General features: G+C 29.2%; 10 protein-coding genes across 20 annotated transcripts; 4 read left to right on the top strand and 6 right to left on the bottom strand.

Moving 5' to 3' along the window:
• Positions 1-105: 105 nt before the first annotated feature.
• Positions 106-2206, bottom strand: LOC131671206 (peroxiredoxin-6). Its single transcript, XM_058947457.1, has 6 exons — positions 2078-2206; positions 1020-1444; positions 774-930; positions 487-704; positions 354-426; positions 106-276 (listed from the first exon to the last, which is right to left on the bottom strand). Exons 2-6 carry the CDS (start codon positions 1103-1105, stop codon positions 139-141), a joined length of 672 nt encoding a protein of 223 aa, XP_058803440.1. The 5' UTR covers positions 1106-1444; positions 2078-2206; the 3' UTR covers positions 106-138.
• A 446-nt stretch (positions 2207-2652) lies between these two features.
• On the top strand, positions 2653-5283 carry LOC131671192 (uncharacterized). 2 transcript variants are annotated; one of them, XM_058947442.1, is made up of 6 exons: positions 2653-2733; positions 3608-3767; positions 3834-4383; positions 4452-4676; positions 4740-4876; positions 4944-5280. In XM_058947442.1, exons 2-6 carry the CDS (start codon positions 3722-3724, stop codon positions 5102-5104), a joined length of 1119 nt encoding a protein of 372 aa, XP_058803425.1. In that variant the 5' UTR covers positions 2653-2733; positions 3608-3721; the 3' UTR covers positions 5105-5280. The 2 variants fall into 2 exon arrangements, with proteins under 2 accessions (XP_058803425.1, XP_058803426.1); XM_058947443.1 differs by lacking the exon at positions 2653-2733 and having other exon boundaries at positions 3237-3632; positions 3702-3767; positions 4944-5283.
• A 42-nt stretch (positions 5284-5325) lies between these two features.
• LOC131671193 (nucleoside diphosphate kinase 6-like) lies at positions 5326-6216 on the bottom strand. Its single transcript, XM_058947445.1, has 3 exons — positions 6043-6216; positions 5646-5949; positions 5326-5576 (listed from the first exon to the last, which is right to left on the bottom strand). The coding sequence occupies exons 1-3, from the start codon at positions 6118-6120 to the stop codon at positions 5416-5418; spliced, it is 543 nt and encodes a 180-aa protein (XP_058803428.1). The 5' UTR covers positions 6121-6216; the 3' UTR covers positions 5326-5415.
• Positions 6217-6349: 133 nt separating this feature from the next.
• On the bottom strand, positions 6350-11367 carry LOC131671190 (NADPH:adrenodoxin oxidoreductase, mitochondrial). Of its 8 annotated transcripts, none has more exons than XM_058947441.1 (5): positions 11108-11367; positions 8281-8432; positions 8002-8220; positions 7685-7900; positions 6350-7305 (listed from the first exon to the last, which is right to left on the bottom strand). In XM_058947441.1, the coding sequence occupies exons 2-5, from the start codon at positions 8401-8403 to the stop codon at positions 6469-6471; spliced, it is 1395 nt and encodes a 464-aa protein (XP_058803424.1). In that variant the 5' UTR covers positions 8404-8432; positions 11108-11367; the 3' UTR covers positions 6350-6468. The 8 variants fall into 8 exon arrangements, with proteins under 8 accessions (XP_058803424.1, XP_058803423.1, XP_058803417.1 ...); XM_058947440.1 differs by lacking the exon at positions 11108-11367 and adding an exon at positions 8507-8750; XM_058947434.1 differs by lacking the exons at positions 6350-7305; positions 7685-7900; positions 8002-8220; positions 8281-8432 and adding exons at positions 8513-8863; positions 8934-9483; positions 9545-11020.
• Positions 11368-11712: 345 nt separating this feature from the next.
• On the top strand, positions 11713-12662 carry LOC131671226 (small ribosomal subunit protein uS12). Its single transcript, XM_058947489.1, has 3 exons — positions 11713-11740; positions 12113-12272; positions 12347-12662. Exons 1-3 carry the CDS (start codon positions 11737-11739, stop codon positions 12612-12614), a joined length of 432 nt encoding a protein of 143 aa, XP_058803472.1. The 5' UTR covers positions 11713-11736; the 3' UTR covers positions 12615-12662.
• On the bottom strand, positions 12609-14273 carry LOC131671222 (uncharacterized). Of its 2 annotated transcripts, XM_058947485.1 has the most exons (8): positions 14173-14255; positions 14032-14084; positions 13718-13924; positions 13586-13644; positions 13381-13506; positions 13164-13328; positions 12914-13096; positions 12609-12850 (listed from the first exon to the last, which is right to left on the bottom strand). In XM_058947485.1, coding segments are annotated over exons 2-8 (888 nt in total). In that variant the 5' UTR covers positions 14033-14084; positions 14173-14255; the 3' UTR covers positions 12609-12703. The 2 variants fall into 2 exon arrangements, with proteins under 2 accessions (XP_058803468.1, XP_058803467.1); XM_058947484.1 differs by having other exon boundaries at positions 14032-14273.
• Positions 14274-14344: 71 nt separating this feature from the next.
• Positions 14345-16613, top strand: LOC131671221 (target of rapamycin complex 2 subunit MAPKAP1). 2 transcript variants are annotated; one of them, XM_058947482.1, is made up of 8 exons: positions 14345-14594; positions 14665-14772; positions 14838-14978; positions 15051-15325; positions 15409-15578; positions 15636-15926; positions 15987-16231; positions 16291-16613. In XM_058947482.1, exons 2-8 carry the CDS (start codon positions 14700-14702, stop codon positions 16491-16493), a joined length of 1398 nt encoding a protein of 465 aa, XP_058803465.1. In that variant the 5' UTR covers positions 14345-14594; positions 14665-14699; the 3' UTR covers positions 16494-16613. The 2 variants fall into 2 exon arrangements, with proteins under 2 accessions (XP_058803465.1, XP_058803466.1); XM_058947483.1 differs by having other exon boundaries at positions 14367-14407.
• LOC131671225 (uncharacterized) lies at positions 16468-17402 on the bottom strand. Its single transcript, XM_058947488.1, has 2 exons — positions 17131-17402; positions 16468-17033 (listed from the first exon to the last, which is right to left on the bottom strand). The coding sequence occupies exons 1-2, from the start codon at positions 17249-17251 to the stop codon at positions 16603-16605; spliced, it is 552 nt and encodes a 183-aa protein (XP_058803471.1). The 5' UTR covers positions 17252-17402; the 3' UTR covers positions 16468-16602.
• A 126-nt stretch (positions 17403-17528) lies between these two features.
• On the top strand, positions 17529-18629 carry LOC131671224 (calcyclin-binding protein). The gene is made up of 2 exons (XM_058947487.1): positions 17529-17747; positions 17846-18629. The coding sequence occupies exons 1-2, from the start codon at positions 17718-17720 to the stop codon at positions 18515-18517; spliced, it is 702 nt and encodes a 233-aa protein (XP_058803470.1). The 5' UTR covers positions 17529-17717; the 3' UTR covers positions 18518-18629.
• Positions 18630-18763: 134 nt separating this feature from the next.
• Positions 18764-21272, bottom strand: LOC131671223 (1-acyl-sn-glycerol-3-phosphate acyltransferase alpha). Its single transcript, XM_058947486.1, has 4 exons — positions 20354-21272; positions 19967-20282; positions 19733-19898; positions 18764-19660 (listed from the first exon to the last, which is right to left on the bottom strand). The coding sequence occupies exons 1-4, from the start codon at positions 20539-20541 to the stop codon at positions 19494-19496; spliced, it is 837 nt and encodes a 278-aa protein (XP_058803469.1). The 5' UTR covers positions 20542-21272; the 3' UTR covers positions 18764-19493.
• Between the last annotated feature and the right edge of the window lie 163 nt (positions 21273-21435).

Below are 21435 nucleotides of genomic sequence, written 5' to 3'. Positions count from 1 at the left end.
TAATTATATTTACTTTCTTTTCTTTATACAAGTATTTTACCCAAATGACACTCAAAGATTTATTATTATACAAAAACATAATTTCAAATTTTTCAGAGATAGTTAGATTGAAATCAACTTTGTTGAATACTGTTCAATTCAAAAACTTGAAGGTTGAGGAACTATTCGAAGATACGATTTACCTGAAGGCATGGAAAGAGTTTTAATATTGTTACCATATATTTTATTTGCATCATCGTCAGATACAGTTGGTTGAACCATTACAGGATCACCTTTCTATAAAATAAAATTTGTAAAATATTTGAAAATTGCTAATATTTATAATGAGTAAAAATGTACTTGAACAAATTTACCTTCCAGTCAACTGGTGTAGCCACTTTATACTTATCAGTCAATTGGAGGGACTCAACCACTCGAAGAATTTCACTATAAGTATATAGTAACATTATATCTATCGCTCTATTTTAACGGTTTAAAGATATTTACTCAAAATTTCTGCCAGTGGTTGCTGGATATAATATGGAAAGACGCATTTTCTTGTGTGGATCTATAATGAAAACTGCTCGAGCAGATACTGGTACACCATCACTATTCAACTCAGCAGGGTCTAGCATTCCAAGATTAATTGCTAATTCTCTTGATTCATCTGCAATGATTGGATAAGGGAAGTCACTTTCTGCCATTTCTCCATATGATTTAATATCCTAAACATATATAAATATATGAGGGAATTTTTAAATTATAATTCAACTTTGTAGCTAGAAATATCTTGCCTCTATCCATCTGCGATGGGAGTCAACAGAATTACAAGAGACAGCAATCACTTTTACTCCTAATCTCTCAAATTCGGACATTAATTTTGCAGCTCGAGCTAGTTCAGTTGTACATACGGGTGTGAAGTCGTTTGGATGAGAAAAAAGAATTCCCCATCTGCACAAAAAATTGAGTTGTCAACAAGTGCAATCTTAAACATGGTTATAACTAACACATTTTTAATATATATGTAATATGTTACTTACGAATCTCCCAACCACTTGTGAAAATCAATTTCGCCAACATTCGTTTCAGCGATAAAATTTGGAAAAGTATCTCCTAGAAGCACCATTTTTACACAGAATTTATCCTAAATAACCACTTGGAATACATGCAACCGTTTGATCAACTAGAAGAATTAATAATTTTAACAAAGATAATTTCTGTAAGTTTCCCTAGCAACTACCGAGTATCTTTTGTCTTTTTTTTTTAGAATGTTATTATGATTTTTGAGTCAATTCCAAGAAGAGAATATTAATTTATATACACGTGCACACAATACCGGTATTGAGGTAACACTATAGTTGAAAATTTGCTTTGCAACGCGATTTCTTAAATAATAGTGTCGTCAAGGGCGCTTCGCGCGTTCATCTCATGCTTGAATTCAGTAGTTTCAATGTGTCATGCTGCCCTGGAATCAAATTAAAATTATTATAGGTGAAATAAAAAAATTCTAAAATACATTACATACATAAATAATATAACAATTCAATAGCTCGGAACGCTTTCATACGTTGATATTAATTGGTAAATAAATAAAAATCAATCACGATGATATTCGTCGATTTAGCAATATTTTCAAACCTATATAATAACGTATAACAGATTTTCAGATGTTTAGCTAAATAGGTAGTGACAAAATATATTAAGTTAGTTTTTCTTTTTCAACTAAATAGAACCATCAGCTGCGCCTAACAATTTATTTTTAATATATATATATATACATATGTTATATTTTTCCTAAGATATCTCCATATAAACAGATATTTTATTTTAACTGTTTTTTAACTGTAACTCAATGGTTCATTCGCCACCATTTGGAGAGTATGTTTATTTATAAATTAAATTAAATAAATTATAACGGCCCCGATAATATATCGAAATCAATTTTAAGATTTTTATGTAAAATATCGATTTAAAATTCTCTTCACCATTGATGATATTTTTATTCAAAAACTAAATTTTCTAGTAGAGTTTCATTAATATTTATTTATCTTATAAATAAATATAATTATATAACATTAAAATTACTTTATCATATTACTTTAAAGTTAGGCCGTTGTGAAAATATGGGCATTATTATCTTTTCAACGCGTACAAATTGTTATACTTATTTTTATTCACTGATTGATTAGAGAAACAATGGATGTAAAACGCCTCGGTCTATCAATTTACTCATGATAGTAACCCAACCCAACCTACATGACTATATTCAGCCAATCAGATCACGAATAAAGCATTTTCAGCTGTGAGGTCATCAGCAATATGGCGGCATAGTCGAGGACAAAGTTCAAATTCAGATTTTCATTAGTTTTAAATTATAAAATGTTAAACGACATTATCTTTATACGGGTTCAATTTGTATGAAATCTCCACTCCATAAGCTTTTTAAATATTTCTATATTTTCGGATTTTTGATTGAGGATTACAGCATTATATTCAACAAAAAAGGCTGGAATAAAATTGTTCCAGGAAACCAATATAGCATACAAAACTATTGAAGATTGAAGAACAAGTTTGAGTACATAAAAATAATTATATGATTATCATAGTCAAATACAAACTATGCGAAGCTAATTCATAGAGAGGTCCTATATGAAGTTGTTCGTTGTGCCGTGTGCGGCCTGTAGCGAGTAACCTCTGTCTCTGCTGAGTGCTCTGTCTAAAATATGAAATTAATACAATAGCATTATCTTCATGGTAATTTACCGAACTTATCGATTCACTCTATAGTATTATATTATTATGTGATTCAATTTTGTGTATTTAAATACATTTTTTTAATTCTCTAACGACTATTCAAACTGCATCTCTTTAGATTTTATCTAAACCATAGTAAAACTTAACAGTAGAATATAATTGTATATACGTATACATTTATTTGAATTTTTTATTTTAAACATATATAAATTTATAAGGTAATAATTTCGCTAAAATTTAAAATTCTATGAAAATATATGCATATATGTGCAATAGGCATTCTATACATATCTTACATTTTTCTGAACAAATAAAAGTGTGCTAAGCAATTATAAATACGGTGCTGTTTGACATGCTGACCTGTTACATAGTTGAAGGCCGGTCAGGTTAAACACATGTCATGTTATTCTTCGCCTTAGGCCCTAGATCTGTATTATCGCTTTAGGCGTCTATTCGTATACCGCAACAACTATAGCTGTGTTCAATTTCCCATCCTGGTTAGTTACATCGGTAGTTTGATACTTTCAACTTTTTAGTCGATATAACTTGATTATAGTCCCCTAGATTCCCTCGTAAAAATGTGAAATTTCTTAAAAATATTTAATATTTAATATTTTTTTCCTGTCAGTTGCATACATAAAATAATTCATCAAGTTTCAGATATGTATCTATAAGTAGATTCAATAATTAGTGTAACTGCATAAATGAGACAGTACATTTGCGGTCACACCGCCATGCTTCAATTCATAAACAAAACTGTTTGAGAAAACCAGGAGAAAACAATTCGCGTAGTTACCGGGAACGGATCGCTACAAATTTTAAGTTATATTTAACAACTGATGCACTGTTAATAATGCGATTTTTATTTAAATAGTTCAAGATACCAATCACTTGGGAATGTGAGCACAAACAATTTGCTTGGTTTTAACGAAAAAATCACCTAATTTTATAAATTTTAATTCTGATAGAAAAATCTATTAAGAATAAAATGACAAAAGAAACAAGGACTTTGAGAGGACTTTTCCCTGACCCAAGTAAGTTTTTAAATATACAACATTATTCATTTGTATTATTATTTGATGAATTATTTGTTCATTTAGAACCTCCAAGACGGAAAAATTTTATCAAAGAAAATGTAAGAAGTTTACGTAGAATGGAGCAAATGTTTCATGCAAATAATGCAAGTGCCAATGATTTGAAATTACCAATTTTGAGGCACAAAATTTCTCACAGACGTGAAAGTGTAGGAGATAATGAATTTGACAAGCTTAATGAAGGTTTAAAAAATTTGTCAACAGAAGAAGCAATTAGTATTGGCATTGAAAAATTAATGAAAAAGAAGTCATCAGCTGATAATGAAAAAAGAGAACGGAGTGCCCCAGTATTTTTAAATAAACAAATTGCTTTGAAAAAATGCACCAAACCACCTATTAATGGACTACTAAATAGAAAAAGTCAGGTGTATCAGTGTCGAATCAACAGTAAATCTGAAAATAAACAAAAATCAAAAGCACATTCAATTGGAGATATATCTTTTGATAATCAAACTCTTAGTACTGAGAATGGTGCAAATATTAAATGTAAAAGCCAAGGAGTTCAAACTTTAGATACTAATGATATGAGTAATTTATATTCTGAAGGAATTATAAGGTTGTTTGAATTTATATTATTTTGAAATATTCATGAATTTATTGACTTACATAGAAATAATATTATAGATATTCATCTGGAAAAAGCAAGGAATTTAACTCTCATACAAAAGATGTATCAAATGGATCATTAGATCCTGTAAATTCACCTATTAAACATAATACAGAAGATTTTTGTGGTGATAATGTAGATGATACCAAATTAAACAAGGAAAGCATTTCTATGGCCAGCAAATTGGCTTTACAATTAGGAAATGCACCCCCATCAAATTACAAAATTGGAGTTGTTCCAAAGTAAATCAATACAATATCATATATTTTTTTAAATTTTCAGTTAAATATTGTTTTAATTTGTAGATACATCAAGGAGAGAAAAGAAGCTTTAAAAAGAGAACAAGCAGCTAAAGCAGCTGCTAAATATTCAGATTGCCCTGATGGTCATATTCCTCTTCCAGATAATGAACGTAAAGAAACACTGAGCATGTTGAAAAAAAGTTAGTATACTATAAATGAAAAATTAGTACTAAAATAAAAATTGAAATGTGGAATTATATGTTTTAGATTATCAAGAATTCGTAAATGAACTTAACATGTTACCAATCAGAACAGATACTCTAAGATCTCAAAAACGAAAAATGGAAATAGAAAAACAGTTAACTAAATTAGAAGAAGCGATAAAGGTCTTTTCTAGACCAAAGGTTTTTGTTAAAATTGATTCCTAATAATTAATTTCAATTTGCTTGACCTTACTATATAATTCCAATATTTCTATACTGATCAATATACCTTTATGTAGAAAATTTTGTAATTTTGATTGTCGACATCATCATTTTCCCTATAATTGTGTACATAGTTGTTCGTTTTAAATTATCTAGTTTACTTTCTTTTGAATTGTATCAATAATGTCATACAAAGTAGAAAATATACATTGATTATTTTTATAAAACAATTCTTTATTCCAACAATCACATTGTCAAATTAACATTCACATATAAATATACATAAAATACATTTAAATTAGTGATGTATAATTTCAAGTATCTATAGCATCTTTATCTATGGTATGTACAAAAAGTAATGGATCAAATTTTAATCTTCCTATTCTGAAATATGTTTCTTCATTTTCATACCATTCCTTTATATTAAAATTTTTCAAAAATATTCCAATTTCCCTTTCAGCAGACTCAACAGAATCTAAAATATATTTTCAAATTGATATTGAAAAACATGTAATTTAATTAAATATATTATTATTCAAATGACCTGATCCATGAGCAGCATTTCTTGTGTCAGACAAACCAAACATTCCACGTATTGAATCTGGAGCTGAATACTGAGATTGAAAAACTTTGGTAGGACCTAATAATTGTCTCCACTTTGTTACAGCATTAGTATTTGCTAAAATGTGAACATCCGATGGTCCACTGCACATGAATGTTGTTAATCGATTATAAAAAAACTTATCCCTATGTTCTTTATAAAATTCTTCAGCTTCATCAGGGCTGATGATTGTTCTATGTGTACATACAACTTTAAAACCATTGACAAGTATTATTTCTCTAATTTTCTGTAATAATAAAGCAACGTTTATTGTAACTACACGTTAAAATCAATAAAACTACATAATTAAATTATAATCAAGGTTAAAATAAAACTATACTTTTAATGCAAACGGTGATTTAACTACATGAGGCTTTAATATGGCAAGTGTAAGTTGTAAAGGAGATTGAGATATCATTATAACGTTTCCACATTTTACTTTTAGCTTTAAAATTTATATTTTATTTGAATCTAACTTCGCACCAGTCCCGTGGTACCTCATATACGCACGCAGGTTATACTGACTAATGTAATGCTGACAATTACTGACCATGTTTCAGAATTCAAAACAATGCATTTGCGTCGTTTGACGTAAATAACATTAATTTTTTAAATCACAAATGAAATACTATTTTGCTTTATGCCAAAGTATTATAAATTTTCTTAAATATTTTAGTTGAAACTATATAAAAAATGGTAAAATATTTAAATTGTAAAAATATTTATTTCCAGTATTTAAAAAATATATGCACATATATTAGATTATTTACGGAATTTCAACTTGAGCTATTTCAATCATTTCTGATATATCAACAATTTTTTCTCTTGGTTTCCCTAGCTTTTTTCCTCGTGCACACTCTTCTTTATCAATTTGTTCCCACCCTTCGAAAGTGATTGGACACAAGCCTCTTTGCTGAAAAATATTTTTCAACTGTTCATAACCATCCCTTTTATGCGTACAGTCCAGTTCTTTTGAAAGAAGCTGACCCACTTTAAATGCATTAGTCATAGTAGACAAAATAACGCCTACAGGGCCTGTGGCCACCCAACCAGCTGCATAAAGACCATCTTCAACTTTGCCAGATGCGTTCAAAATCCTTCCATTACGCAAATCAAAAGGGATATTAGAATCTATTGGAATAGATTTATATCCAATACTTTTTACAGCCAATCCAGTCGAGATTTCTTCAACTGTAGTTGAAGACTTAGCTATCTGATTGAGCAAATCTTGACCCTGCAGTTCATTAACTGAAAACTTGATCTTTTCCACAGAATTTAAACCAGAAAATTCAACTGGTCCGCGTAAAAATATAGGATGAAATTCTTTGAGACATTCTCGATTATCTACTTTTGCATCTTCAATTGATTTTAACATGAGTTCAGTCAGTCGTTTTCGTGGTCTAGCAAGATCACATATTATCTCTTTTATTCCTTTAAAATCATCAGTTCTCCAATATGTTTTACAATTTTCAAGTTTCAGCATTTCCCTCAATTCTGCAATAGTAAAAGCTGCTTGCAAAGGTCCTCTACGTCCTACCAACCACACCCTCTTAATATTACTTTCTGCTAGCTTTTCCAAAGAATAGCAAGTTATATCTGTATTCTGAAAAGAAAAATATATTCAACGCAAATCAAATAAAAATGAATAATATGCAATTTAAACCATTAGAAAAAATGAAACCAAAAGATATAAAACTAGTACTATTATGCCAAAATAATAAAATTTACTCTGTATTATAAAACTTCTACAAAAGCTCATTAAACTTGTACATATAGCATTAATCAAATAGAGCAAATCAAGTGGACTTAGACAATCAAATCAACTCACCAAATCATAACATTTAATTTTAAATCTTTAAAGAAATTTCCGAGAAAAAGTTGTAGCATTGAACAATTGAATTTAAAAAGTTAAGTACCTATACTGTCAAGTCCCACTCACTTAAGGCTTTTTTGAATGCTCGTAAACAGTGTAAACATATTACCTTTAATTTATCGATTGGAGATAATAATATTCTCGCAACATCAATAGCTACGTTTCCTTGACCTAAAATTACAGCGTCTTCAGTATTTAAGTTGATATCCAAATCTTTTTCCTTGGGATTTCCATTGTACCAACCAACAAAACTTTTTGCTGATATAACATTTTTCAAATTTTCTCCTGGAATATCAAGCGTTTTATCTTCTTCAGCACCATATGTCTGGATAAATAGATGTTGATTAATAAATAAACATTACATTCATTATTTCAATTATTACTATAAATATGTTTATATATTTTGCTTAATATGTACATAATTACCAATAGAACCGCATGGTAGTGTTGTCTAAGTTCTTCAATACTAATGTTGCATCCTACATTAATGTTTCCTAAAAATTGCACTCTTTTGTCTTTGGCTATTTTTGCAAAAGTATTGATGACGTTTTTCACTTCTGAATGATCAGGAGCAACACCAAATCTAACTAATCCATAAGGAACTGGTAGTCGTTCTATAATATCTACTTTTACGTTACCAATACTCTACAATTAGTTCTAAATTAAATTCCAGAAAATACTTTTGCAATCAATTTTATTACCAACCTTTAAAATTTGTTGAGTGGCGTAAAAACCAGCAGGCCCAGCTCCAACAATGCAAATATTTGGAATAGTACTCTGAGATGAAAAATATCTAATACTATTTATTAAGAATCCAATTTTCAACATTTTATCAATTTTCAAATGTATCTGTGAAACTGGATTGAAAAAATTACTAAAAAAAAATGTGAGTGAACTATATTACTAATAACTAAAAATCATTAAAACTCACACTGCTGATTCCAAGACTTGCTTGATAAGAAATCTTTTACCTTAATTATTATATTTGAGGAATCTGTTGTATAATATGTATTCTATAGAACTTATTGTAGTTAATCTTTATCAAGGGAGATAATTAATACATTTGTACTTGATGTTAGATGCAATACAAAATTTTTAACTTATTTTAATTATATGTAGCATATTAAATCTAAAAATTCCAATTGTATTACAAATTAAATTTATTGAAAAATAATTAGACACTATTCCAATCACTTCTGACTATTTTTATAAATTGAAGCAATTTGATTAATGCAATATTTTGCTATCCAGTTGTTTAACTTTCCAATAATTGGATATAATTCTGAACCTAAAATATTGAAAAAAAATTATTTGTAAATGAAACATTTAGCTAAGAACAATAAATTTTCAATTCTTACTATACAATTCCATAATAGAAATGACTGACAGGATTACTTTCTCTTTTGAAGAAGCAGTTTGTTGTTGAGTTTCAAAAATTTCTTGAAACGTTTTCAGTACTAGAGCTCTATTTTTAAAAGATTTAAAATGTAAAATGCATCCCAATTCTTCATTTATGTTGAATTCTACGCTTTCAAATGTATGTGCTAAAATGTAAATAAGTCCTATATGAAACTGAGTCAAAAGCAAAAACCCAAGAATAAATAAATTGTCATCTATTTGTAAATTTGTCAAAATTTCCTTGAAACGAATCATAGTAGTATTACTGTCATAAACATCTGTGTAATGGAACCTTAAAATTTTGTACATATTGGATTGTTCTAGTCTAGTTTCATACAAACTCATACTTTCATCACAGGGTAAACTCAAATGTTTACCACTCTCCAAATCTATAGTTTGAAATATCAAATTGAATATTTCTGAAACTTGTACAGAGCAAAACCTTGAACTTTTTGTACGAGAGTATGGTTTCCCTATATTTATACAAACATCTAGTGAAACATTAGTAGGCTGAAATTTTAAATGACAGAATAATGGTAAATTAAATTTAAAGTTTAGATTGTATTCTTACTTTGAAATAAAATGTTTTTATAGCTGGTTCAAGTGATTTGAAATGTTTCACATGCAACATCAAGCGTTCCATAGGTTCCAATATTTGCATTTTCTGTATTTCATTATATGACTCTGTAGGTGCTTCTACTACCCAATGATTATTCTTCATCCTCTTTAATCTTATATTGCCAACAATGTGCAAATCATTATGTAATCTTTGCAATGGAAAATTGGTAATAAATTTATCAGAAACTAATTTTGCAATTTTTTTGTCCTCAATACTTAAACTTGAATTTAAATTGTTGGGATGATATGCTGCAATATTACTTTCAATGACTTCACATTGATAATTTTTAAACATTTGTGCACAATTAATTATTTGCTCAATAAAACTTTTAGGTAAGTCATTCTTCTTAAACATGGCTATTGAATTACTTTTTCCATATTGCTCTCTAAGTATAGGCAAGTATGGTAAAATAAAATCTATACCTTTGTAATTCAGACAAATCACATAAATTTCTGAATTGCCTTCTTTGCTTGTAACTGGCTTATAAAAATGAATTTTTTTGAAAATACAAGACAACAAGTAAATCAAGCAAATAGATTGATGTTCAAAAATGGTAAATATTTTAAGCAAGAAATTGCCTCCCGTTTGTAAAATATTTATAGCAGCTACAACTTCACAGAAATGCAAACTAGCTACTATTCCCTCTTGCTCACCTGGATTAATTGAACAATTTACACTACCATCAGCTGTTATTAAAAAAATGTTTTCCATTGATTTGGCCCTAGCAATAAGTGCATCTAAATTTTCAAGACTCATCAAATTTCCAGTATTATCACTACCAAAATACCAGTTCTGTAATGTATGCATTATAAAGCGGTCATCACTAATCATTGTATTATTAGAGTTACCTTCATAATAAGGATTAAATGTCATTGCTAACCAATTCCAGAACACAGAGGGAAGATTTGTTTTTAGCCAATTGTTCAAACATGTTATAAAAGCACCAGGAGCTTCGCATAAATGTAATGATGTAAAGACATTGTTGTTGTCAAAAATGACTTCTTTAGGTACTAAAGGATATTTTGATACTATTTCATGAAATTTGCACCATGCCTGTGTAACAAATTCTGGATCAAAATCTCTACGCACACGCCATTCAATGTCTTTTGCTTTATTTCTTTGGGATGTATGTTGATGCCATTGTGCAAAATTGTAACAATTCAATTTTGACTTTGTTTCATTTAATTCCAATTTTATTTGTTGCAATTTTTCAACATTCCATCCATAGTCCTTAAACATTGACTGTGGATTTGGAATATTATATGTCTCATTATCACTAATGGTAAATGATTTTTCAAAAATGCCATTGACAATTGCATTAATTCTTGTAGAATCTTGGTCTTGATTATAAAAAGTAGTCTTATATTTTGGCATGACTGTTTTGCTTTATTTCTATTTTTGTTTTTAAAATCCTTTGTAAGAATTGAACTAAATTTACGTTTTATTATTAATGTTTTAATTTCTCAAGATGTTGGAAGTAGCAGTGTAGTTTCTCTAGACAAATTTTATACATACCTGACAAATCAACATATCAAACATATTAATTAGTAGATTTCATAGTTTTCATGACTATAAAAATGAGTTGTACTGCAGAGATCCAATCAATTGACCAAATTATCGTCTACTTATCTATTTTATTATTTTGAACGATATCAATAAAATAAATGTATATATTTGTAGATTTTGTTACTACTTTCTAATTTCAAGAATTATTTATGGAACTGATTACTTTTATAAAATTAATTATTTAAAAAATATCAAAAAATATTGCTAATCTAAACTAGTAAGAGATTCGGCATTATATTACAATGAGACAATCATGCCCAAAGCAATTTTTTACGTTGTGCTGAAGAGTTGTGACATCTCGCGGCTGAGAGCCGAACTACATAGTAATATCTTCGAACTAGATGTAATATAATTAGAATCGAACTTCACATACAGGTAAGTTCGTTTGATTATCAAATTAAAGCCCTAAGCCTCAATTTTTGCTATATAATTTATTAATATGAATATATTAATTATATATATACTTCCCTTCCTTTTCAAAAAACTTATCTACAGTCGGTACATGTAGTTAGGTTTATAGCTACTTCCGTTTTCATTGTTGCTTGTTCTTTTCCGGCAAGTTCTTTAGGTGGCACAAGATGGGTGAGTAAAATTGTCAATAATTATTTGGATTTTTTGTCTATTAATCAATAATCAATAATCAAGTTCTAGCATTACAATTAATTATTTGAAATGTAATAAGGTTTACTTAAAATTATAAAAAAAGAATTAATATTTTTTAGAAGAACATAAAACAAAACTACTGCATTTCAAAACGTGGTGTACTGTCAGTATCTTTTTTAATGTTTCGTGAAGTAAACATGTTGTTTCGATACTGTGTATTTAATTATTTATAAAGACAATTTATAAATATATTCCATAATTACAATTGTCTGATTTTTATGAGACGTTAGAAATAACCACCAGTTTTAAGGTTATATATATGGCTTGCTTGATAATTATAACCTTTTACAGGCAAACCCCGTGGTCTGCGTACAGCTCGTAAGCATGTCAATCACAGACGAGATCAGCGCTGGAATGACAAAGATTACAAAAAGGCACATCTTGGTACTAGATGGAAGGCTAATCCCTTTGGTGGTGCTTCCCATGCCAAAGGTATTGTGCTGGAAAAAGTGTAAGTTGCCACTCAATATTTGTTGGATTCTGTATCTCAATGCATCATTTCATAAATAATTTGTTGACTTGCAGTGGTGTAGAGGCCAAACAACCCAACTCTGCCATCAGAAAATGTGTCAGGGTACAGCTTATCAAAAATGGAAAGAAGATCACTGCTTTTGTACCTAGAGATGGTTGCCTCAACTGCATTGAAGAGAACGACGAAGTTTTGGTTGCAGGATTTGGTCGTAAAGGTCATGCTGTTGGTGATATTCCTGGAGTAAGATTCAAGGTTGTTAAAGTGGCTAATGTATCTCTGCTTGCTTTGTACAAGGAGAAGAAAGAGAGACCAAGGTCTTAAATTTATGTATTTTTATTGAAAAAGTAAATAAGCACAAAAAAAACTAAACATGTTTCTTAAATCATCTCCTATTCCATAATACATTGAATTTATATTTCATTTTCTTTAAGTGTGTTATAAGCATGTTGAACTGAAACCAAATTATTACTTATTGCCAAACTTAAGGGCTTTGTTATCTTTTCATCATTTGCTGCTATTGTTGGTCTATTATTGAATTCAACTTGGTTAACTAAGACCTAAAAGAAATAAGTTTTTATAAATATGCTTTATTATTAGTTTGAAATTTGACAGTTTAATACCTTGTTGATTGTTGAAAATTTTGTATGTATTTGTTCGATATCAGTTTTGATATCATCAAAAGAATTATTAAAATGATTATTTTCAAATGGAAGACTTGTAATATTTTCATAAGACTTATAAAATTCTAGTAGCTTTTGTTCATAAATATTATTCTCATGTTTCTTTAATTTTTCAAGGATGGACTAAAATTTAATAGTTAATTTATTAAATAATGTTCACAATTTACAAAAAATATAGGAAGAAAATCACCTTTATATCACAACACATCTTTTCAAGATCATTGTTTTGTTCATTATCAATGGCAATTGTTGGTTCTAATGATTTTAAACCTTCTGAAAAAGTATTTTCACTTTTACAATTACTTTTTTCTTCACCAATGCAATTTGTACTAGAACTGACATTCGTAGTAACTACCTAAAAAAATATGGGATTTAATATAGGAAAAAAATTTTCTATTGAAACTTACTTCTACTACTTTGTGCACATTTTCTTTATCACATTTTACTGATTCAGTTTTTGTTGAATAAATCCTATTTATAAACAGACTGATCAATGATAAGAAATGTAGTTGTTCATCCATTTCACACTTTCCCTAAATATAAACAAAAATAACAACTAATAATTAAATGTTTTATAATTCTACGCAAGTTTGATTAAAACTAGGGACATACCAATAAAATTTCTTCACTATTGCAGAATCCCATTTGAGAATAACATTTTAAAAGTTTGTCTATAACATTTCGCAGATATATAAGTAATATATTATTAATATTTTTTTGCACAATAGAATCACATCTAAGTACCTTCAAGAGATATCTCTTTAAACTTATTTAATAAATTACAATTAAAATTTGGATTCTCTTGTAGAAGCCAATGTAACAATTCCACCCTCTTATTTCCTATAAGGATTGTACCTTCAAATTCCTGATAATTAATTTGGGCAACTTCTGGATATTTTAATTTTTCAAGTTTATTGTATAAACCCTTAATGATATTTTCCTTGTCATTCACTGTAATTCAACATATTAATCATTAACTGCAATAGCAATTAAGTTAATTTTCAACAATAAAACTAAAAATTAGATATAAAAATTGCAAATTGGAGCTTCGAACTTACTCTTCAATATTTATTTTAACTTTACAACCTTCTAAAATAACTGCCGCAAGTCACTAAATGCAGAAACATACAGTAGACAATATTTTATTTTTAAAATGTTGACTTTACTTGATACTCCATCAACAATACTTGATTAATTACTATAATACGTATTCAGTTCAGACTTCAGTGGTTTAAGTAGTGCAATTTTGTGTTCCAGTAGTTCGTCCTGGCGCCATCTAACAGAATTTCTGGATTCAATGCTAATCAAGCAAATATGCTGCATTGTATATATATGCTGTATATATATATAGTATACACGGACCTAACCTAAAAGCGTCTATGTATTCGTTGGTATACGACTAAATTGAACGCGACTACAATGTACACAATATAGGTTAACTTATGTTTATATTTTATAGTGATTTAAGAATATAAAAGTTAGTTTTTATCTAGTTTTTATGATAATTATCAACATACACATTCAATTCTACTTATACCAACTAAAGAACATAAAATATGATCTGCATTATTCATTTACTCATTTATAGAATTGAATAATGTCTAATTAGATAAATATTTAGGTTATATTTTATTGATAAAATCTATAAAATCATTGAATGGGTTGATGGATAAACAAGACTAATTTTTAAGTATTTAGTATGCTGGACACTATAAAAGTTTAACAAATGGCTCTATATGACAATCCTCACTGGCTTCTCTCATATATAAGAGATAGTTTTATTTCTACAGATGACACAGGTAGGTTCAATGTGATTGTCTAGTAAATTCTTTTCTAATTGTGAAATAATCATGTTATTTTTAAGGTATGTGTGAAACTGTAATGGTCAGAGATGACATCCCAAAACATTTACTTAATAGTGGTGTATTATCAGCATATCCTAATGCTGAAGATAGTGATGATGAAGATCTTGATGCTCTGGGAGACTCATATGATCTTAATTTTGGTAAAAAGTTTTTGTACCATTTTATCATTTTATATATTATCACTTATGATTATAACAATTTTTTTCATGTAGATATAGAGTTTACTCACAGACAACGAACAAATACTGCACAGCGACTAGAAAAAATGGACGAAGAAAAGAAGAAAGCATCTGAAATAAAACATATCAAGTGGGAAAATAATCCTAATCATATTACATTAGAAGAACAGTGTGAATTTTTCAAATTCAAAGATTTGAAACAAACTAAACCAATAGTTAAAATACGCTCATTATTTTCTGAACAACTGGAAACATGTCCTGATTTACCACAAAATCCTTTTGTTGACTATGCGAAATTTGATGGAAGTGTAAGTTTACGTGATAAACATTAATACTTACATGATATATTGATCTTCTAATTTGTCACTTCATAAATATTTCTCATTCTTAGTTTCAAATAGGACTTGCAGTTAGAAAATATAGAATCTTTATGTGTATGCTTCCTAAAGACCAAAGATCTTATCCTCTTATTATAACTGTTTTGGCAAATGCTAAAGTCAAAGAATGCATTGGTTTTATTTGTTATAAATATGTTATAGAACACCCAGACCAACACATTCAGTAAGTAAATTTACGATTTAGAATGTAATATGCCTCATGAAAATAATCATTTTCCAGAGAAGATATTAGCAAATATGGATTATACATTGCCGAAGACGATGGAGAAGTTGACTGGGATTTTCCATGCTTAGATCCCACTGAAGTTATTTCAAAATTTGAATTCTCAACACTAGGTCTTGTTGAAATGAAACCAAGTGACAAAGCACGCCATAATACTATAAAAACTATCGCTGAACATAAAGAGGAAGACAAGCCCTTGGATAAGTCACAACGAGAATTTGCAGAGGATCTTGCAAAAATGGAAGGTCACACAACTGCCATGGAAGCTCCTTTATATCAACTTTACAGGTTTGTACTTATATTTTAAAGTTGTTAATCAAAATTTATTGTAAATAATAATGTTTTTAGAGTACATATTATCAATAAAGTTCGGGCTAAAACAGAAGTACATCTTGGAATTTCTGGTGAAAAAGTTGAAATTGACCCTGTTATTGCTGGAAAAGGAGCAAGTCGATTTTGGCATAGACAAAGAGCTGTTAGTTACCATATGGATAATGTTGTATGGTGTGAACTTGTAGAAAGTAAAGGATCGAAATCAACCTTTACTTTAGTATATACTCCACATACCTCAGTAACATTAGATGGTTTGAATGGTAAGTTTTTCAATACTTAATTTCGAAGATTTGAGATTATAAGTAATAACTGTTTTTAGTTACTATTAGCCATACTCAATCACTGAGACGCTCTGCATCATTCAAAAATCATGATTTTGAAGCAGAATCTTCTACAGCTGAAGAAATTGTTAGAAAAATTAATCACATTTTAGAATTGAGAAGTAGTTCCATCAGAAGAGAGTACTTAGCTCAAAAGGAACGTAAAGCTTCACGCAGAAAAAGTTTTCATATCTACAGATGACTAATTTGTAATTTATTGACTAGTTTTAATAATTTATTTGTATTTACAAGCAATGTCATTATAAAGTAATTTATTACAAAAAATATACATTTTCATTATTTATGTCTTTTCAATCAGCAAGATTAATAATTCTATATTTTGCATCATCAAAATCGTTTTGTAATTTTAATGACGATTTGTAGCGGAAATTTTCTGAGCATAAATTAAAATAAACAACTTTGGTAGCTAGTGCATGCAACTGTAACAGATTATTGTTAAATTCATCATAATCGGGTTTCATTGAAAGAAATGCTCTCTCAGAATCTGATAAACATATGTTGTTTATAGTTTGAATAAATTCATGATTTTTATCACGTTTCAATAATTCCTGTACTTGATACTTCCTTTTCAAATATTCATCTCGCCAACTCTTGTCTTCTTTTTTTAAATTATCAATATATACTTTGATATTAAAGATCTCTTGCTGCTCATGTTTATTATGTGTCTTGAATTTTTTTGATTCATGACTAGCTTCTTCAGTTAAATTGGTGATTTCTAAATCTATATTAGATAAAATCATTAATATATATAAATCCATAAAGTGTTATATAATCGAATATATATATATATATATGTATCGAATAGTGTTAATTATAACCTTGATCTTTAGAAACAAGTGATTGTCGTTTGAAAACTGATGATCTACGTTTGTTTACTTTCTGATTGCTCGTTGGAGAGTTCAGTAGATTCTCAGAAGTTAATGTTTCGGGATCACTCATTATTTTCTATTATTTATATTTACATATTCTCAAACGAAATTAGACATATATATATACACACTGGAAACTATGTGATAACGGCTGTTTCAAATTTGACTGTTTTTTTACATATTTACCATTTCCTATACAAGTTGCAAAATACTGACCTGTCTTTTACCTGTCAAAATGTCAACTGTTCTGTCAATGCGAAAATCTTTGACGCGCATGCGCTGCTGCAAACGCAATGTTCGAGAAATTTCCTTATCACAGCATCACAGGACGCAATTCTTGTGTATATATTTTTCTAGAAGCCGGTCGAAAGCGCAGCCAGAATTCTCTTCTATCTCGAAGTCGGTTTAGTTGCTCTGAATTTGTTGGATTTTTATCACAAGCAAAAGATAGATTGTTAACAAAATAATCTATAAGTTCGTCTGTATAAGTTTTCGAAGTATTTAAAGTTGATAATAAAATCCCAAGTCATAAAAATATGACTTCAATATCAGCGCGAGTTAACGAGGTGAGCAGTCTAATCTTCCAAAAGGCAAATCATTGGATGACTTGCTATGAAAGTTGATCAATTTCGCATTCCGAAATAAAATGTATTTATTTTTACAGATCAAACTTGATATTGAAGATTTAAATTCCCTATTAGAAAATGCTTCTCGTCAAAAATCTAAAGATGTTTTGGTTGTAGAAATAAGAAAATTACAAACTGAGCTGATCAACATGCAGAATCAAATATTTTGCAACACAGACAGCAGTATCCCAAAGGCATTTGTTAAATCTGGACCTCAGTGCTATGAAGTCAAACTCAATAATTATGCATGGGATCAAACAGACGAGTTTATCAAACTATATATCAGACTAGACAAGGTTGGAACTCTTTCAAAAGATGCAATAGCTTGTGAATTCTTGGATAGATCTGTTAACTTAAATGTTTTGGGGCTTGATAATAAAAACTATGTCTTTACAATTAACAATTTGTGCGAAGAAATCAATATTAATAGAAGCAATTTCAAAACAAAAACAAACATGATTATAATTAATTTAGCAAAAAAGTCTAGTAAGACATGGTCATGCATTACGAGCGTTGAGAAAAGATTGAAAGAAGCCAAGTCTAGTTCACCACCATCTGCTACAGATACAAGTGATCCAAATGACAGTTTGATGAATTTGATGAAGAAAATGTATCTAGAAGGAGATGATGAGATGAAAAAGACAATAGCTAAAGCTTGGACTGAAGCTCGAGAAGAAAAAATAAGTGGTTTACCTAACTGTGATGAGTAAATGATTTATTGTTGCCAAATTACAGCCACTCAAGATTTAATTTATTAAGTAATGTAAATTCATTTATTAAGAGTAAAATGTTTATGTAATTTATATATAAATACACACCTTTTCAGTATATTATTGTTTTTATTTATATAATTTCTGATTATCAATTTTTTTTAATTTATAATGTAAACTTGTCTCTCTCTTACAATACAATAAAAAATGTCAAACATAAGTGGAATGCAATAACTTAAATAAATATTAGCAGTCATAATGAAACTGTATTATTGACAAATAATTTTTATACAATTGAAACTTAGTGTTCTAAAAACATTGATTAAATAAAAAGTGATCTGACTAGGAATGCACATAATATACATTGCAAATCTCACTAGTTACAAAATCATATTTGGTATTTAGTCTCAAAAATTAAAATTCAAAGCAATTATATTCATATAATTAGCGGTTTTGGTTTTTTCTAATAAAAACTTATAATTACGTTTATTTAAATAAAAGGAACCAGTCGCTGCAGCTTTATTGTTCCCTCAATGATTATCAAAATGATATATTTAATATTGTTAAATTCATTGTAATTCTTTTAATTTGTGCAAATATGTATGACTGTAATATATTTAAAATGATCACTTAATTTCATGTTATTAGATAGACTAATTCAACAATGAAAAAAATATCAAAAATTTTCTATACTTTATTCTGTTTTCACACTGATGCAAGTAATAATACTTCAAAATTTATTTAAAAATTTGAAAATGCTCTTTTACAAAATGATGTAATGTGTTTTTGGTAATTAAAAAAGAAAGTATTAATAAATAGATATCAAACAAAATACATACAAAAGATATCTAAAACGATACCAAGTTTGAATAGTTTCTTGATTTTTAAAATTAATTTCACCAAGTCTAAAAAATGTATTGAAATTTTTTAATTTTATTTCAAGTATCGTTATCTGCAATCCAAAAGGTAATTTTTTCTACTGCCCATTTTCCTCTTTAGGAGCCATTGACAACTGTATTTCTTGATTTGTGGATTGAAATACATCAATCATTAAAGATCTCGTTTTTTCCATTAAATCAGGAACATCTTTTACATCCAAACCCTTCGTAGAGATTGGTGGTAATGCTGTGATGATGATACGTCCTAAAAGAGCACAATTTCTGTGAATTAATATTAGTTATAGAATAATAATCTAATGATGCATTGATAATCTACCTGGATCCAAGCGTTTTTCTGGCTTTGACATAAAATAGTATGAAGAGTAAACTACAGGTAGTATAGGTAACTGAGCATTAATGGCAACATGAAAAGCACCCTTTTTAAAAGAATGAATTTCACCAGTATTTCTTCTTGTTCCTTCCGGAAAGATCCAAAGTTTTATCTAATACAAAAGTTGTACAGTGTTGAATGAAAACACTTTTATATACTAAAATAATCATATAAAATTACCTTGTTTTCTTTCAAGTTCTCAACAGCAGTATTGATAACAGATCTTGCTTTTTCAGAATTCATTCTATCAATAAAAATCAGTCCACACAGCCAAGCTGCCAATCCAAAAGGCCAAGCATAAAATATCTCTTTTTTAGCCACTACTGTGCATTTGTCCATGATTGGCCAAAGATCAAACATTCCCAAAATATCTAGTGAACTTTGATGATTGGCTACGATAATACATGCACGTTCTTTCTCTAAATGTTCCCGACCTTTGATTTGCCATCTGATTCCGAGCAGAGTACTTACATGATGACAGAATGAAGATGCTAATCTGAAACATGAAATCATTTCTATATACATGAATTAATCTTCAAGTTACTTGATGCCTTGACAAATACTTACAATAAATTTTTGACATTTCGTGAACGAAACATCATAACTGGTATAAGGATAACTGCATTAATCATAACAATGCCATAGTACATGAGAAACTTAAAGTAATAACGAAAAGTTCTACTGGTTTCATAAAGAAATGGCAAGATCAGTACAAATGCTACAAGCAACACTTCAAAAGACAAAGAAGACGGCATGTTTTTATATTAGTGAGTAATAATTAATTGGATACTAAATCAAAAAGTCAATGGGCTGATAGAATATAGGCTTGCTTGCTATATATTCATAAGAACAACGTAATGTTGCTCTGGAACACGTAGGATGATATTAAATGTAATACTGATGAAATGATTAATTGGTAAACAAGCCGCTTCCGTTTATTTGAATGTCGAAGACGATAAGAGGGTCAAGTCCTTCAAATCGTCCAATAATCACCAGTGACTGTTGATGAGTACAGTAATGACGACAGAAATGGTGATCGCAGCTTTGGCTAACCATAATCGAATTTTACCGATTCAATAGTAATATTACGACTCTACGCTCATTGCTTTTATGTTACGTCTGATTGAAGCTTTATCAGTCTGCACTCTCTATCTCTATCTCCCTTTCTTCTCCTTTTGTTTCGCCTGTACACTTGCTGGGCAATTGCAACGAATTATTTGTGAACGTAGATATATACTTGCATACGCAAAAGAACTGGTGCTATAATAATACTGTTTGTCATTAAGCTTCGTCAACATTTTCGAGCATTTGTCTCCGATATTGCAATTCTTGGTATCCGAAAGCAGCCCGCCGCTGTAACGTCATTCTCCTTTAAAAAAAAACAGAATGCTTATATACGTCGTGCGTCACCCTCTTGCGTGCATAAAGGCACAGGCGCCAGCAGTGAGCAGCAGCACTCACTAACTGCGCTGCGGAACTGGAGACTGTCAAGATCTACCTCGTATATATATAGTTATCAAAACTTGACAAGTTACAAATAGTATATGTGTGAGTCAAAGGTAATGCTCTACTGATGCCGTCTGTTCTGCTCACTTTTTTCCCTCTTTTGCCCCTCGAACATAGGATCATTGCGCGTCATGCTAATGCAC

Source organism: Phymastichus coffea, unplaced genomic scaffold (assembly GCF_024137745.1).
Source record: "Phymastichus coffea isolate CEN01 unplaced genomic scaffold, Cenicafe_Pcof_1.1 PCOF00120, whole genome shotgun sequence".
Lineage (NCBI taxonomy): Eukaryota > Metazoa > Arthropoda > Insecta > Hymenoptera > Eulophidae > Phymastichus > Phymastichus coffea.
The sequence above is the reverse complement of the archived record's forward strand: the minus strand, read 5'-3'. Positions and strand labels throughout refer to the sequence as shown.

Coding starts and splice junctions, on each gene's coding strand:
- LOC131671206 (XM_058947457.1), bottom strand. CDS start 1,105: ATGGTGCTTCTAGGAGATACTTTTCCAAATTTTATCGCTGAAACGAAT. Junction 705..773: donor CCCATCGCAGATGGATAGAG/GCAAGATATTTC, acceptor ATATATGTTTAG/GATATTAAATCATATGGAGA. Junction 277..353: donor CTACACCAGTTGACTGGAAG/GTAAATTTGTTC, acceptor TTTATTTTATAG/AAAGGTGATCCTGTAATGGT.
- LOC131671192 (XM_058947443.1), top strand. CDS start 3,722: ATGACAAAAGAAACAAGGACTTTGAGAGGACTTTTCCCTGACCCAA. Junction 4,384..4,451: donor TATTCTGAAGGAATTATAAG/GTTGTTTGAATT, acceptor ATAATATTATAG/ATATTCATCTGGAAAAAGCA. Junction 4,677..4,739: donor AAAATTGGAGTTGTTCCAAA/GTAAATCAATAC, acceptor TTTAATTTGTAG/ATACATCAAGGAGAGAAAAG.
- LOC131671193 (XM_058947445.1), bottom strand. CDS start 6,120: ATGATATCTCAATCTCCTTTACAACTTACACTTGCCATATTAAAGCCT. Junction 5,950..6,042: donor AATCACCGTTTGCATTAAAA/GTATAGTTTTAT, acceptor TTATTATTACAG/AAAATTAGAGAAATAATACT. Junction 5,577..5,645: donor AAATGCTGCTCATGGATCAG/GTCATTTGAATA, acceptor AATATATTTTAG/ATTCTGTTGAGTCTGCTGAA.
- LOC131671190 (XM_058947434.1), bottom strand. CDS start 10,966: ATGCCAAAATATAAGACTACTTTTTATAATCAAGACCAAGATTCTACA. Junction 9,484..9,544: donor TAAAAACATTTTATTTCAAA/GTAAGAATACAA, acceptor TTAAAATTTCAG/CCTACTAATGTTTCACTAGA. Junction 8,864..8,933: donor TTCTATTATGGAATTGTATA/GTAAGAATTGAA, acceptor TCAATATTTTAG/GTTCAGAATTATATCCAATT.
- LOC131671226 (XM_058947489.1), top strand. Junction 12,273..12,346: donor GGTATTGTGCTGGAAAAAGT/GTAAGTTGCCAC, acceptor GTTGACTTGCAG/TGGTGTAGAGGCCAAACAAC.
- LOC131671222 (XM_058947484.1), bottom strand. Junction 13,507..13,585: donor ATAGTGAAGAAATTTTATTG/GTATGTCCCTAG, acceptor GTTTATATTTAG/GGAAAGTGTGAAATGGATGA. Junction 13,329..13,380: donor ATGTGCACAAAGTAGTAGAA/GTAAGTTTCAAT, acceptor ATATTTTTTTAG/GTAGTTACTACGAATGTCAG.
- LOC131671221 (XM_058947482.1), top strand. CDS start 14,700: ATGGCTCTATATGACAATCCTCACTGGCTTCTCTCATATATAAGAGAT. Junction 15,326..15,408: donor ATGCGAAATTTGATGGAAGT/GTAAGTTTACGT, acceptor TCTCATTCTTAG/TTTCAAATAGGACTTGCAGT. Junction 15,927..15,986: donor CCTTTATATCAACTTTACAG/GTTTGTACTTAT, acceptor TAATGTTTTTAG/AGTACATATTATCAATAAAG.
- LOC131671225 (XM_058947488.1), bottom strand. CDS start 17,251: ATGAGTGATCCCGAAACATTAACTTCTGAGAATCTACTGAACTCTCCA. Junction 17,034..17,130: donor ACTTGTTTCTAAAGATCAAG/GTTATAATTAAC, acceptor TATCTAATATAG/ATTTAGAAATCACCAATTTA.
- LOC131671224 (XM_058947487.1), top strand. CDS start 17,718: ATGACTTCAATATCAGCGCGAGTTAACGAG. Junction 17,748..17,845: donor TATCAGCGCGAGTTAACGAG/GTGAGCAGTCTA, acceptor TTATTTTTACAG/ATCAAACTTGATATTGAAGA.
- LOC131671223 (XM_058947486.1), bottom strand. CDS start 20,541: ATGCCGTCTTCTTTGTCTTTTGAAGTGTTGCTTGTAGCATTTGTACTG. Junction 20,283..20,353: donor CGAAATGTCAAAAATTTATT/GTAAGTATTTGT, acceptor TTCATGTTTCAG/ATTAGCATCTTCATTCTGTC. Junction 19,661..19,732: donor AGAAAAACGCTTGGATCCAG/GTAGATTATCAA, acceptor GTGCTCTTTTAG/GACGTATCATCATCACAGCA.